General features: G+C 38.2%; 1 protein-coding gene across 1 annotated transcript in view; it reads right to left on the bottom strand.

Moving 5' to 3' along the window:
* PTPRR (protein tyrosine phosphatase receptor type R) overlaps positions 1-16,433 on the bottom strand; it is a 239,850-nt gene that overhangs the window by 101,545 nt on the left and 121,872 nt on the right. Inside the window, exons 3-4 of the mRNA XM_035002132.1 lie at positions 6,963-7,076; positions 3,511-3,666 (exon numbers count right to left, since the gene is read on the bottom strand). Of these exons, the coding sequence (XP_034858023.1) occupies positions 3,511-3,666; positions 6,963-7,076 (270 nt within the window). The remainder of the gene's footprint in view (positions 1-3,510; positions 3,667-6,962; positions 7,077-16,433) is intronic.

Below are 16,433 nucleotides of genomic sequence, written 5' to 3'. Positions count from 1 at the left end.
TCCTTTGAAACATAAGATCCATTCCAGAGGGAATAATTGGCAATTAAACAACAATGACAAATCCTAAAATCATTTTTTTATTATCAGTGCAGAACTTAATGTTTCAATAGATTTTTAACTGATAAATTAATTAAAAAATCTTAAATTAATTTATAAAAACACTTAAAAATAGAAGCTAAAATAATGAATTTCACTTTATTTCCTTAAGCTTTAACTTAAGAGGCAATGGGAAGTCTAGTGTCATCTTTACAAGCATCTTATAACAAAATAATTTCAAAGTGCCTATATTGTTCTAGGTCATAAAAATATATAAAAGAAATAATGTCTTTTCTCCCCAAAAAACTTAGTTTCAAAGTGAAAAAAGATGAATAAACAAAAGTAATTCTCTGTTTGGTATTTTTGTTTCCCAAGAGTCATTTCTAATTAAAAAAACAAAACAAGCAAATAAAGAAATGGCAACAACAGAAAACACATCCTTCCCTGAAAGTAACTAATATAAGTTTAGAAATGGATGCTTTGAGACATCATTCACGGTGTTCTATAATCCAGATAAAGGATGAAAAACCAAAATACCAGTATTCTTTTTTTTTTTTCTGTTAATAAACATGTTAGTTACTACAGCACAGCTATAATTTGGGGATAAAAATGTGAAAGAATGGGTTGAGGCGTAAGTTGTTATCACACATTAATGACAAAGATGAATAAAGACATGGGGAAACTCACAGAACACCATCACCATCTTAAGCAAATATCAACAAATGCTTTCGCAGTGCCCCTGTGGACTATATGTGGCTGAGGCTCCCCATGACAGTAGACGGTTTTCTCCTGTTTGTGCATTAGAGCTTCAGGTCAGAGGGTAATGCTGGGTCCATTCTAGAAGTGCCTGAACAAAAGCCTCAAACAATCCATCTGTCCTTAATGAAATGCCTCTTATACCCAATTAAAAAACTTCCTAGTCTCCTGTAATGTAATATTTTCTAGATTTCCTAGATTTCTAAATTCCTACATTTTCATAAAATATATCACATTTTGACCATCAAATAAACTTCCATTATTAAGTGCAGTACAGACCTGTGGTCTATTGTGGGTTAATAGTTCTGTGACAAGCTCCTCATCTTCACTGGGCTGAGGTGTGTTGAGTTTTTTTGTTTGGTGAGCTTCTTTGGGTTCGCAAATCCGGATGACTCACTAAGCTGCCATATTCCTTTTAAAGCATTCAGAAGAGCATTTAAACTCAGAATAAAGCAACAGGGAGGAATGCTTATAATATTCGCTGAAAGCTTACAGGAAGAAGAATAAATTTACCCAATGGTCTTTTTCAAATGTAAAGAATTGTCCTGAGTAAGATAGTGTGCAAGGCAGCTGGTCGAGGGCCTAGATATGGAAATGGGGTTTGGTTTGATACAAAAGGGAGGCCCTTCAGATTCCCATGCGGTTAGGGCCGGTGAAGGGTTTGGGTGTTGCAGCTCATATGGACCCTTTTCCCTGGCCTCTCCGAAGCAGGAGGTGGCCTCTTCTTCCTCAAAGAGCCTATGGCTCAGTGTGGTAATGTTACCTATATCTCCTCCTGTATTCTTCTTAGCTGCTTACGTCTTATTGCCCTACTCGAATATAAACTCACTGAAAGCAAAAATCATATTTTATTTATTTCTTTGTTTGTTTATTCATTTATTTGTCCAACTGTGGATATTACCTAGCACAATGCTTGGCTGTTCGTGTGCCCATTATATTCCAGGTACTGAATGAAGGGACCGAGAGAACAGATCAAACGAAATGGCACATGCTCTCAGGGAACCTACTGTGTGGAATAAGGGATTTTTGCACTAAGCTCAATGAAAACACAGAGCAGGCACGCACATGTGTGAAGGCACAAGAGAGGGCTCTGCTAGATAGTAGACTGACCTTGAAATGTGAAAGTTGTACAGATGGATCAACATATGCACAAGCATGGAGGGAAGAGACAGTATGCGGGCGTCCTCATACCTACTGAGTCTGGAGATGCTGAAGCACAAACCAGGACGATGTTGTTCAACCATTAGAAAGCCCCGTGCACAAAGGACCTTATCTCAGATTAAGAAATCCAGACCTGAGACCTGATTCTATAGCATTAGGAAGCCGGAGAAGAATCATGACGTTTGGAGGGCACGGCCAGATTTGCTTTTAGAACGAAAGAGAGAAAAATCCCATGTGTGTGCGGTGGGGGGTGGGCAGGGCACAGAGAGGACAAGGAGGGGAGCAAAACTTATGCAGCAAGAGCAGCTGGAGGTGATTGTTACAGGCATGGTTCGATGATGAAATAAATACATTTTCATTCTGCCAATAAAAAAACTCTCCTGCATTCAAATTGTATTTGGTGCCTACTCTAGGTGAGGATTTCCACACATATTTCTAAAATTTAATTCATATTTCAAGTCTATAAAATAAAGACTATACCTTTTTTTTTTTTTTTTTTAACTAGACCCGTTTTGGAAAGGAAGAAACTATGAGGCTCAGAGAGGCCGAGACTATGCAAAAACAGACTTAATCTCACAGAGATTAAATCACCTGCCCAAGGTCACACGCATCTTAAAGTGCCGGCTTTGGGATTCAAATTCAGTCTTGTATCAAAGATTTTTATACCACACCTGTGATATTTGCTGAAATGAGAGGCATTGTGCTTTCCTGCAAAGGGGAAGAGACTAGGAATCAAGATGTCTAAATGTCAACTGTTGTTTTATACTCCACTTGCTTGTCACTTTGCTGAAGTCACTTCATGTCAAATGGGCCTTACTTTCTGCATCTATAAAATGTTCACATATGTTCCCTTGAAGTCTGATTCTATGATTCTGTGGATTTAATTACATATATTTAGGATGATGATCATTCTAGAGAGTTTGTTACAGTGGGATGAAGCAGAAGTAAAAAAAAAAAAAACAAACAGGGACTGAATTTATTCAGGAGTGAGGATGGTGGAGACGGTGGGGGCAATTTAAAAAGTGTCAAAACTAGAAAACACTATGAAGACTCTAACCATAGTTTTTAAAATTAGGTTCCTCGGAAAACAAAACAAAGCACACAAACAAAAATACATTTCCAATTAATTCCAAGGTTTTGGACAAAGGTGAGTATCTGGTGATCATTTCGACAATGAAGGCAGTGAGGAGTATACCTGTTACGGAAGAAAGATATCAGGATGGTTTGTCTTTGACACTTCAGTTTCAAGCAATCAACTGGCAAATATATTCAAATGGTTTCTCTTCGACACAGTTTACTGGGTAAGTCAAAATAATATACAAGGCCAAAAAGATTTAGAGAAGAAAGTGTCTCGGAGTGGAACTTTGATGTGAAGTAAATTTCCTTAAGGAATAAACATATGAAGTATGAAGATCAGAGAATTCTGACCCTTAGGGAGATTTTTATTATCAAATAACACACAGTAAACAGCTTTCATTTTAACGCCTCCTGGGATCGAGTTACCATGTCATGTGAACTGTGCACATTTCTAAATGAAATAGTCCATGAACAACATACCTCAGGGGAGACTTCTATAATTCCAAATTGGGATAAACTTTGATGTAAAACATTTATATTAAGTGAACGCAGCACTTCCTCAGACGGCAGAGCATCTGAAGTTCCTGCTTTTCGGTTTATAGGAGACACAAATAGTTCAACACTGTTCTTCCTTCCCTAGTAAAAGCAGATTATTTATGTATGTTAATAGACATTTTAAACAGCTTTGGGAAATATTTTCACCTTTTATCTAGAATCATTAAAGAAAATTAGAACCCTAGAAGCTCCAAAGGCTTCTTGGAAATCATATTTGCTAGTTATCTGGCACACTTAATAGTTTCAGCCCGAAGCCTGAAATCTTCCAACGGCTTTCTTTCAAGATTTGTAACTTTATATTTCATTGGATGCTGGTTTAATTGCCACTCCATACTGTGATTTTTGAAATACATCATTCAGACGTTCCTAGGCTAATTGTGTTGAAAGAAGCATTTAAAAATCAAATGAATTAAATAAAACCTGATATAACAGTACAATTATTAGACATCACACCACTCCATATAGTTTTCTTACAACTTGTATCAATGCGAAGGCTGGACTAACTACGGAAGCTGATGCTAGATGAGCTTTGAAGTTGCTTCCCTGATCCTGTCCCTCACCTCAAGTATATTATACTTTTAAAAATCTATCCGTGGGAGGGGGCGCCTGGGTGGCTCAGTCGGTTAAGCATCTGCCTTGGGCTCAGGTCATGATCCCAGGGTCCTGGGATCAAGCCCCGCATCGGGCTCCCTGCTCGGCGGGAAGCCTGCTTCTCCCTCTTACTTTCCCTCTGTTCTCTCCCTCTCTCTCTCTCTCTCAAATAAATAAAATCTTAAAAAAATTAAAATAAAATCTATCCTTGGTAGAAATGCATATGCTGTGCAGTAATATCAAGATACTTTCCTCTTAGTATTACCTGTTAGTACTATTAAGTCATTAGCTGAAATGGAAACAGAGGATTTCTTACCATAAATGGCTGATACGCCACATACACACAAAAAACCAAACACCACACAAAAATGACATTGTCACTGACAGATCCTCCTTTACAACTTACACAGTGCACTTATAGAGGGAATTGTTGTTGGTCTTTTCTTTTTGAAACATGGAGTTCTGTCATGCTAGAAAATGTTCTTTCAATGCAATTTATCAGAAGTCCAGCCAGGTATAAAATGCAGTATCGAGCTCGGTTTGGCAGCACATATACTAAAATGCGGTATCAGTGTACTAGCAATCCAGAAAAAACATTTCCGGGGACACCTGGGTGGCTCAGTCATTAGCGTCTGCCTTCGGCTCAGGTCATGATCCCAGGGTCCTGGGATCGAGTCCCGCATCGGGCTCCTTGTTCAGCGGGGAGCCTGCTTCTCCCTCTGCCTGCCGCTCCCCCTGCTTGTGCTCTCTGACAAATAAATAAAAATCTTTAAAAAAAATAAAGTTTAAAAAATCCCATTTGTGTATTTGCAGGGGACATCAAACAATGACTAAATATAGCATAATGCTGATGTAAAACATGTTTATAATAATTTAAATAGTTTCTGACCTAATAACTACAATGGTAGGAACAGATCACTTGTTTTGTGCCTGACACACTCCTGAGTACTTAAATCTGTTATCTCATTTAATGCTCAAAACACCTCCAGGACATAGGTATGATGGTTATCTCTATTTTGCAAATGAAGAAACATAAGTGGCTTGCCTAAGGTCACACAGCTGGGATATGGCCAAGCTGGTTCTGTCTGTCTGTCTCCGAAGCATGCGCTCTTAATCACCGTGCTCGGCTGCCCTTGGTATCATCACAGCTCCCCCTGTTAGAATAACTGCTCTTAGAAACAGACATATATAAATGCCACTAACATTCTCTAAGGATGAGCATATACCTCCCTGGGTGTGGCAAATCTCTTATCCCTACAAAGAGGCATTATGCTCATTAAATCTATGCACCTAAATGTATATCTAAGGTATCTAAGTACACATACACAAGTTAGGTCTAGATCTAAGACACTGATAATTCCTGTGTCTTCTCACTTGAGCCAGCTATGCCCTGGATAGAAATAACCAAATTAACTCTTTCGGGATTTGGGGGAATGTTGTATTTACTCTTCAACGGTCCTGTGTTAAAAACTTTCGCGGTTTATTTATTAATTTTTTAAGCTAATTTAGTCCCAAGAAGTAGTTGACTCACAGAATAAAAGTTATTATGGGGCCTGAAAGAACTCACTCTCCACACACAGGCAAAATGAAGAGAAACAAAAGCTCTAAACCAAAATAAAAAGCAAATTCTTCTCCATAGCTGAACGTGCGGATACTGATGAAAGAGAAAGATGAGCTCAAGCAGGAGCATCAGAATTTACAGCAAGGAGAAGATACAGTAAGATGTGAGATGATCCCAGAGTCCCTTCTCAGAGGAACCTTAGGTGATCAGCTGTTTACAAAGAAAATCCTATGATTTGAATTTGCCTTTCATTGACCTTTGCTCACATCCACCTTCACGTGCAGATGGGAGCATGCAGTTGGATGACATCAAGGTTCCCAAACACTGAGGGAAGGGGAAAGAAATAATGTGGGGGATTGACAGGTAGGTCTAAACTGGGCCTCTGCAAAAGATCCTTCAGTTTTACCTCGTCCCCACCCGAGCTACCCAATCTAAGTGTTCTTGTGACTTTTCAGCATTATCTATTCTTTTTTTTCTAGTTGTTTTTTTTTTTTTTAATTTTATTCATGATAGACAGAGAGGCAGAGACAGAGGGAGAAGCAGGCTCCCTGCTGAGCAGGGACAGGGACACTCCCCCCATGTGGGACTCCATCCCAGGACCCTGGAATCACGACCTGAGCTGAAGGCAGACGCTTAACCGACTGAGCCACACCCAGGCACCCCAGCCTTATCTATTCTTGCATTCCATTTGGGCTGCTATCCTTAAGGATGGGTTCTTCTTTACTCTTTATTTGAAATCCTCTGCCTTGTGCATTCACTATCCTTCATCCTGATACACTTGAAGGGTTTTAATAGTTACTGTCTGGAGACAGAATCTTCACTGATACAGAAGCTTTCACTCTTAGGGAGAATATTTTGGGAGTACTGTGAGATAAGTATTTTCGGCCCCTCTAGTCACACCTATCAAGGTAGTAGCTAGCCTTGAACTATGAGAGGGTCGACAAACTTTTTCTGGAAAGGGCAAGCCAGCAAATATCGTAGCTTTCAATTTAGCCAAAAATCTGTCGCAACTACTCAACTCTGCCACTGTAGCAGGAAAGTCGCCATGGACAATCTGGAAACAAATGGTGTGGTTTGTTCCAATAAAACTTTCCTTGCACAAACAGGTGGCTTGCCAGATTTGGCTCATGGGCCATAGGACTATAGCATGGGTATTCTTTATTATCGAAGCCTTCAATAAAAATCAAAGTTTGTACTCTGGGAATGCAAAATGTAGGCATCTTACAATGAGGCGGTTGATGTGCACTTGCTGGGGTAAGATCCCTAAAGCTGCGGCCACTCCCTGGCGGAATATCCGAAGCAAGGTTATGTTCAGTCTGCTTACATCCATTTGCAGTGTCTGAAAAATAAAGGAAAAAAAAAAAAAGAAATCAAAATTACGATAAATCTGTCGTTCAAGACATTCAGTTCCTGACTGATGACCGGCCACAACAATTTCTGTGACTGATAAATTCATACTCATGGTGCTTTAGGGCATTTTTAGTGGAGATAAAATTATAGGGACATTTTATGTGAAATTTTAAATGATGTTAGTCAAAAAGATGGTGCGATTTATCTAGTCATAATAAATAATGCAAATGACTAATCAGTTCCTGAGGAACATCACTGAAATGTGTCTTGGTCTTTAGTTTCAGTCCAGAGGACAGAATGGGATATATGGCCAACTACACTTCAGTAATCCAAGCCTTAGGACATCTTTAATTTGTGTTAACACACAGTCACATGCTGTGTAAGTTCCATAATGCCAGACTTTCCGTTCCTCTATATGGTGATGTGCTGCCAGTCCAAGCCAAAAGAACTAGATGTGAAAATGCATTTTCAAACTCTGCTAAAGAAGCCCATGGTACTGATAATTTGGTCTAAGGTAAACAGTTGTTATTCACAAGAGTGTGTGTGGGCACACACTCTTAATTTTCAGGTTATTTTGGAAAAAAGACAACTAAATACTTAAAAATTCCTAAGGCACAAATCGAGTTATAAAAGTTAGAAAATTAATAATATAGCCTTTATTGAAGCCATGGGTGCTGTTACTACATTTAAAGCATGAACTAGTTAAGGTATTTTCAAAAATGCCTCAGAATCATTTGAGCTAGATACTTTGAGAGATGGGGAAACCAAATCTTTATGCATTTCTTGTATTTGATAATGCTTACTTCAACTAACTTGACCATAGCTGGTAATCAATGACTGCTGGATGGTTGCAATAGCATCTATTCTATGAAGTAAAGCACACTTCCATGTGCATACTTCTCTGATAAAGAGATTGCTTTTAAGCATAATCTACTGTGGTATAAAAACTCTCAGAGGACCTTTTCACAGTTTGTTGTAAAAGGAGAATGGAACTGCTTTTGAGAATGTATTGTTTTTTAAGGAAACATTACAGCTTCTATACATAAAGTTAGTACAAAATAAGTGATTGGAAACTGGACCAAATGCCCAATGCTACGGGAATCAGAAAGAGTTGAGGAGGTCAAAGGAGGTAAATGGTTCCCAGTCAAAATGGCAGACCCAGCTGAAGCTCCAGACTGCTTTTATACCTTAGGATCTTTTAATGTTTGCATTGGGTCAGGGGTCATAGAGGTTGATCATGTTAGGAAGCTGGAATTGGACTCCTTGCAAACAACTGAGATCCAGAAAAGGGCACAGCCATTTAAAAACTCTAGCTAATGGCCCAATGATAAGGTATAACTTGCTTCTGGAGAGGGGGAAAAGAGAATCATGTTGGGGGTAGATAGAAAAGCTACATCAACGCCATCAGTGATACTTTTTTTTTATTAAATAAAAACCATCAACTAGTACATAATTGTCTGTTATATTATTCTCTGTACTATTCTATAGACTAAAATTCTTTCCAGTATAAAACAACATAACTTAATACCTAAAGTAAGACTTGAGCTCAACCCTGAGGGATGAGTTGGATTTGGAAATGCAGTAATGAGGAAAACATTATACTTTCAAGCATGCTTTATGTTCTATGGAAAGATGCTTTATGGAAAAATCCAAGAGCTAAGAAAAACTCAGTCCACCTGGTGGTTCTGAGAAACAGAGGCTTCCTTTTGTCCAACAGTTTCCTTTTGGCTCTGCAAGGCTGTGGAAGCTGTCAACAGATGTGGGATATTGCACTGGAGACTTTACTCCTCTCCTTTTGTATGACCAAAGATGGGTTCCTCTGTTACCACAAATGCTGATTAGGAACCACTGACTCCTGGCTCACCCCCAGTGTTTGTCAGGCAGGGCAAAGAGGCAGGCACTGCTCCTGATCCCCACGGGCAGGATTTGGAGCCAAGAGTCGATGCTGGGAACTGAGAGTCAAGGGGGTTGTATACACACTTGAGAACTCAATTCCCAGGGCCATGATTAGCCCGAAGCTTGTAACTGAGGAAAGAGTACTAAAGTCTAAGTTCCTCAGATTAAAATGGCAAATGGAAGTGAAATGGGAAGTCAAGATTAAAAATCATTCAAAGTGGCAACTTTCCAAGAAGGCCAAAGCTGTGCACTTGAAACAGAAATTTAGACTACCTAACTAAAGTGAAGAAGTGAGCTGAAATAATTAGTTTAAAAATTGCAGTCATCTGGCTCATTGCATCAAAACATTTGAATAATTTGCCTCAGTTCTCTGCTTGCCTGAGAAAAGTTGGCAGGTATTTCTGACTATTCCCCATAAAATGGTGATGCTAAAATGAAGTACAAAAAAGTAAATATATATTTGAGGGTCTAACATGGGCCAGACATTCTATATGAGCACAACTGAAGAAAAACAAAGGATCCTAGACAAAATGAGAATTTTATTTCGGAGAAAATCAAAGTATATGAATTCCTGTAGCTAGAGGACATATGTTTCTCCTTCCTTCTGGATAGATGCTAGGGACGCACAGCTTCTTTTCATCCTATTATGTGAAGTCATAACAACTATAACAGAATATAAATTTCCATGGCAATAACAGCAGTGTCATAACTTCAAAGTTACCATATAACAACACAAGATAAATCTTAGTCAGAATTCTAAACCCATTTAGTCATTTGTATTATTTAACACACAAATGATTTAAGCTTTTAATTTCAAGAGATTCAAATGCTCTTTCCAAATGCAAATCCTAAGCCATTTCACAGTAGTAAATAATGCAAATATATTATTATCCAAAAACAACTGAGTATTTTATTGATCATTACAAATACATATACAGACAAAAAATGAAACCTATTAAAAAATTCAAAGATTTCAATCTCCATCTGTTTTTAAATTTATCAGGCCTCTGCCTTGTTAAGAGATTCCTGAGTCAATTCTCTTTACCTGGGACCTAGTTTCTGCCCCCCACGCCCCACCTCCTCCACCCCCAGCAACCACACAATCCTGCAAGAAGAAATACTGCTTTGTAATAAGACTTTTTTTCTTTGGTCACCAGATTGTCCACTAAAGTAATTGATGCCTATGAACCTTAGATATAAATCAGTCCAGTAGAATTGATTAAATCTAGGCACCATTATTATGTTTAAATTATACGTATGTGATTGCTTTAACAATTTATTTTTAAAGAACAGTTGGATTATTTTTGCCTGGGAGGGTGGCAGGTTTCCAAATGTTAGACCTGTCTTGATATAATGCAGGTTGGTCTGCCATCTGATCAACCCCAGTAAGAGTCAGGACCACACCCAATAGCCCCATTAGAATGGGTAGGGCCAAATGTCCATCTCTCTTACTGATGAGATGTCCTCAAAGGCCCTCAAAGATGTCCATCTCAGTTCCCAACAGCCACAAAGGAACCCAGCTTCCTCAGGACCAAGCCTCAGGAGGAATCCGCCCTGTCTCTAGTGTGTCTCATTGCTACCCGGGCTCTCTAACTCCACATTATTGGCAAGGAGCCTCCCCATTTTGGCTGGAGGTTAGACTGTCAAGTGAATTCCAGGAATAAAAGTGAAAGTTTCTCTGTTTACGTCATTGAACCAAGTGGAAAACCCTGACCTATCAGAGGCATTTTATGCAATTACCCAGTCCCTTATTACAATTCTGTGTTGTCCTTTGCTATTACTTAGGTAGTATTTTATTTTTATTTCCATATTTCTCATTCCCACCTTTCTCAGAATTTTACACCTGCTTCCTTCTACGCGAATGTTCCACTGACACTTCAAACTCAATATCACCCAAACTGAACTTACCTTTTCCCCTCTCCCCATCCATGACCACATTTACTTCTATTTCTATATTCCATATAATGGGATGACGTCTCATGCTTTTGAGTCATATTGACTTGATTCTTTTTCCTCCTCCTTCATCCCACCATCACGACATCCAATTAATTATCAAGTTCTGTTTATTCTACTTCTAAATATCTCTTGAATGTTGAATCCATCTTCATCTATATTTCTACCATCTTGGTTCAGACACCATCATGGCCATCTAGACCGTTTGAATAGGATCTTCATGGGTTGCCAATCATCTATGGTTTCTAATTCATTCCCTATATGGACATCATAGTGATCTGTGCAAAATGCTAGCTCAATCTAGTCACTATTTACCTTAAATATTTTGAGAAAATCTCATTGTCTAATGAGAGCTTCTCCTCATTGGTTCACTGCAATTTCCCTGTCCTTCTGGTCTTACCTCCCAGTCCTTTCCATCATGCTCATTATACTTCAGCTGTACAGAAGGTGTAATAAACATGCCATATACCATTTTTGCATTGTGTCAGTGCATATCTGCACCACTGGTTAGGCTTTCTTCCTTCTCCTTGGAGCCTCAGCTCAAAGCCCATTCTGTCAGGCTTCTGTAACCTCTCCTTCCCCCTTCCTTTGCTTGCATCTTTCAGTTCTCCAATAGTATTCTATGTTGGACTTTAGTTATATTTTGTTTAAATTTTTATAATAAAAACTTCCTACTTATTACAAAAAAATCAAGATACAGAAAGATATATAGCAAAAAGTAAAAATATGCTTGTTCTTTCATTTCAGTCTCCAGAAATAACACTATTTCTTGTGTATCCTTCAAGTATTTTCTCTACATATATGATACATGTATATATTATATAACACGTGTATTACTATTAAGTACAAATAGGTTTAAGCAACACATAGCATTCCACAACTTGCTCTTTTTCACTTATTAATATATCAGGGATATATTTCTTATTTATAATATATATTGTCATCAAATACCATGTTTAGATTCTTATCTAATAATTTCTCACTTTTTAAAAAAAACTTTTTAAAAATTTTTACGTATTTATTTTTGAGGAGAGAGAGAGAGTATAAGCCGAGGGAGGGGCAGAGGGAGAAGCAGACTCCCCGCTGAGCAGGGAGCCCAATGCATGGGGCCTGAACTTAAGACCTGGAGATCGAGGCCCAAGCCGAGATCAAGAGTCGAACACTTAACTGATGAAGCCACCCAGGCACCCCGATAATTATATTATTATTTTTATATTGTCATGTTTCATATATTTACATTATATTCTGTGTAATAGAGATGACTCATCCAGCCTATTGTCTCCACTTGGAAACTTAGCCCATTTACATCTAGGCGAAGCCATGTGATAGTTCTTACCAATTAATATAAATGAAAGTAAAGTGACATTTTCAGTCTGAGGCAGTTAAGAATGAGGGTGCCTTCTCTATCTTTCTCTCTTTTCTCTTGTCTATAAGCTGGGTGGTTCCAGGGTGACCCTAAGACTCTGAAAACAGTGGAGCCGCACAAAGGAGATACCTGGGACCCCAAGGGCAGAGGCCCTGCCCAACCCCTGTTATTAAACAGTGACATGAGTTAAACATAACCTTTTATTGTATTAAGTCCCTCAGATATTGGGTTGTGTTAGTGTTATTTGCACTGATGAATACACTCTGTAATTATAATTTTTAAAGTTCTGTAGTGTTAGTTAAATATTCAAATGGATTCAGTGCTCATGATCAGCTTCTTCCTAAGTTCTTTAGTTTGATGGATCTCTTATTTAGCTGGAATTCATCATCAGATGGCTTCTTTCAAGCAGGGTTCATGAGTGCTATATTTCCTGAGGCCTTATATGTTTGAGAATGTGTATGGTGCTTATAATGATAAATGACAACTTGGCTGGATGTTACCTTCTTGATTCAGTCTTTATTTTTACTTTTTGCCTTTGAACTCTGCTGCTATTATTCCAATGCCTTCTGGCACTGAAAGTTGCTATGAAAAATACCCTGGCTTGAGGCTAGCCTCTCTTGTAGATAACCTGCTGTTTCTGCCTGAAATCTCACAGGAGTCTCTATCTTTAGAGTTAAAAAACTTCATCAGGATATTTCCCTGGGTTGATAGTTCCTGCAGCAAGCTATGCCCTTGAAGTCTACAGATTCCAAATTCTCTGTTTTAGAAATACTTTTTCCTTTTATACATTTGAATGATTTCTACATATTTTTTGGTTCATCTTCAAGGACAACAATTGTGCAATTACATATTCTTTTTCTTTCTAACCACTTTATTTTGAGTACTTATTGTCTCTGACCACTTACATGTCTTTATTCAGTTGAAACTTTCTCGGGCCTATGTCTTCAGCAGAATCTGTTCTACTTCTTTTGTTTCTAATGTGGTTTTGATACCTGTAATGTGTGTTTTATTATTGTCTTCTTGCATCTTCTGAGTTCTGCCAGCTCACTCTTTGTGATGTCTTAGACAAGATACATTCTCTCTTCACTGTTTCAGACAAGAAGTGACACAAAACTTCTCTGTCTTTTGTATCCCATTTTTAAATCTATTTTTCCCAAAGAGTTCAGTTTCTCTTTCTCTCTTAAAATACTCCCAACTTTCTATTACATTAGAGTTAAATTCAATTAGGGCCTCCAAGGCCCTACTTTATCTGGCTCCTGTTCCTTCTGAGCCTCATCTCATATCCCTCCCTCAAGCCACTCCATCCATTCGCCAGTTCCTCAAACAAGCTACTCCCTCATGGTATTGGCATCTGCCTGCCCCCTGGAGAGTTGTTGGACATCACTGTATGCTGGCTTCTTCTGGTCTTGCAGCTTTCAGTTTAAATGGAATGTTTTGAGACATCTGAAAATAACTGCAACACCAGCTTCGTGAGTTTCTCGCATCCTTGCTCTGCTATGGGCAGCTACAGCAACTGATGAACCAATCAATGGAAAGATTCATGAAGGAGCTAAATAAGTATTGGTAGTGAGTGAGAAAAAGTATCTAAATTGCTTGTTTAAAAGTGTAAGACCTTGCAGAAAAGGGAAATACCTAGGAGCTTCTTGAATTACGAGCTCACGCCTTTAAAAGTTTTGGCCTACTCTGTTTGCTAATTACTAGGAAGACTGAACACGACTTCGAATAATTGTGTTTGTGTGTCTGGAAGTTGCAGGTAGGTGAGTAAATACCAAATAAGAAAACTCTGCTACACTAAAATATAATAGTTAAGAGTATGGGTTAGGGAGTAAAACAGACTTGGATTTAATCCTGGGCCTTGGTCAAATGATTACTTCTCTCTGAGCCTCAGTTTCTTCATCTGCCAAATGGGGGTGATAACTGCATCCCTTCATGGGGCTTCTGAGGATCACATTAGTTTTTAGACAAAAAAACAGCTAACACTGACAGATAAAAGTACTCCATAAATTTGGCTTAAAGTTATGGATTTACTATATTATCAGTGGGAAGCACCATTAATTAAATGAACTCTTTCTCTGGATATTCAGGACAAGGAGAAATTGAGTAGCAACCTTGTTGATTAAATGAAGGTTCTTTATTTATTTCCTGAAACAGTGGTACTATCAACACACTAAGAAGTGGCCTGATTGGATTTCCAGTGTTTACATTTACTGATTGTTTCAGCTATCATGGAGCTTTAGCCAAAATCTATCAGGAAATCTGGTCAGAGGAAAAAGCAATGGTCAAAATAATTTGGTTTTTCCAAAGTGATGTAGTTTTTGTAGAGAATATATATTCGAGGTTTAATGTTAAAATGGCACATTTTAGGACAGATTCTTCGATTTTAGAATGTCTGCTTCCATCTTCTGCCTACCTCACCCTTGCAAACCATGGCTATGTGAGCAGTCAACCCAAATCCTAAATCATACAGAAGGCTCTTTATAGATATTGAATTAAATTAAATTATATCTTTATAGATATAGAATTTATATTCATCATCCTTTTCTTTTTTCTCTGTACTACAAATTAAATATTAATATTGAAACAGTCAAATTAAGTGATTTAGATTAGAAGCCTTTACCCTACTAATTTAAAAAGCTTTTTATAACCTAGTTTTTTCTTCATTTCATTAATCTCTCTCCTCTATTTTAATATTACCTCTTAAATTAGTGTTCCCTTTCACATTACCTAATAACATTCTTGCAAAAAAAAAAAAAAAGTAACTCTCTTTTGCCTTGGAAGACTCCTAAAATTTAGCAGTTAAGTAGAGAACTTTTATACACTGAAAAGTTAAAGTTCTGAAAACTTTAAATTCTATATAATTTGGAGTAAACCCCCAACCTTATAATAAGCTATTTTTTTAAATCATGAGCTGGTAAAAGTCTTGACTTTTCCACGTACAAATTCACTGGAGGAGATAAGGCTTCCATATATTATACATGAACACTATACTTTTATGATATTATCATTCCTATACCTTGTGAAATTGTCTCTTTATACTTATAAAAATATTTTTATAAAAGCCACAAACATCTAGGATGAAATAGAAGAAAACAGAGGTTTAATACAAAGTTCTTTAGAGACAGGAGAAAAATCACGACTTAACCACAGATATTATCCTGGGTATGGTAAACAAACATAATAGCAAGTTACTTGTTTTCAACAGAATTTTCAAGTCTCATTATTACATGTCCAAGTCAACAGAAATTTCTACATTCATCTTCCCTGATTGTTTTCTATCTTGCATTGATATTACTTCTCCATTATTCTTAGTCCTGTGTTCTCGGTCAGTCCCCCCACATAATGTCACTCCCCCACACCCTTCCTTTCCCATTTCTCAGGCTAGAGGCAGAACACAGCAGCCAAAAGCTTGAGCCAAAAATGGCTGGAATCGGGGCCAGGCAGAAACGCTGTATGGACAAAAAAGCCCAACGCTCAGGCGAATGTTGCCTGGAAAACGAGGTCAGACAAATTCAGATTTCTACATCTGGCCCTGTCATGATGACAAAACTAGAATCGTCACAGCCATGACAGCAGCACTCATGCAGCTTTTCCGAAAGGACAGAGGAGACATCTGGCCACTTCCTCCAGTATGAACCGAGACCAAACTCACCTCTAAGTGGCAGTTAGGGATGCTTGGAAATAGATGTCCAAGGGCGAAATAATAATCCTTCAACTCCCCCAAGCTGTTTGTTTGCCAGTCAGCAACTGATAATGTCCCAAGCCATCCAATATATAAATGGTACTTAAAAAAAGGAAGACATTAGCAATCCTCACAGGCCACTGGGTGCTTTATTCCTATCGTGGGTAAAATAGGGAGAGGGCTCCCTCTGATTTTTATATGCTTATATTCAATCAACAGGAATATATTTTTTCAGGACTCTCAAGTTTTCCCACGCAGACGCTTGAGCAGGGAGACCACATGGGCTCTGATCGCAAGGGTGGTTTGGAGACTAATGACCATGGAAGGGTGCTATAAATTGTCTTTTATTTCCAACCCCTCCACGAAGTAGTTTATGTGTTACTTCAATGACTCTAATAGGATTCTTTTTTGCTCTTCTGGTGAACTACATAATTCTCCAAGAAACATGGTAA

This window comes from Mirounga leonina, unplaced genomic scaffold, assembly GCF_011800145.1.
Source record: "Mirounga leonina isolate KUSES-001 unplaced genomic scaffold, KU_Mleo_1.0 Mir_126, whole genome shotgun sequence".
NCBI lineage: Eukaryota > Metazoa > Chordata > Mammalia > Carnivora > Phocidae > Mirounga > Mirounga leonina.
This window is presented reverse-complemented; position numbering and strand designations above follow the sequence as displayed.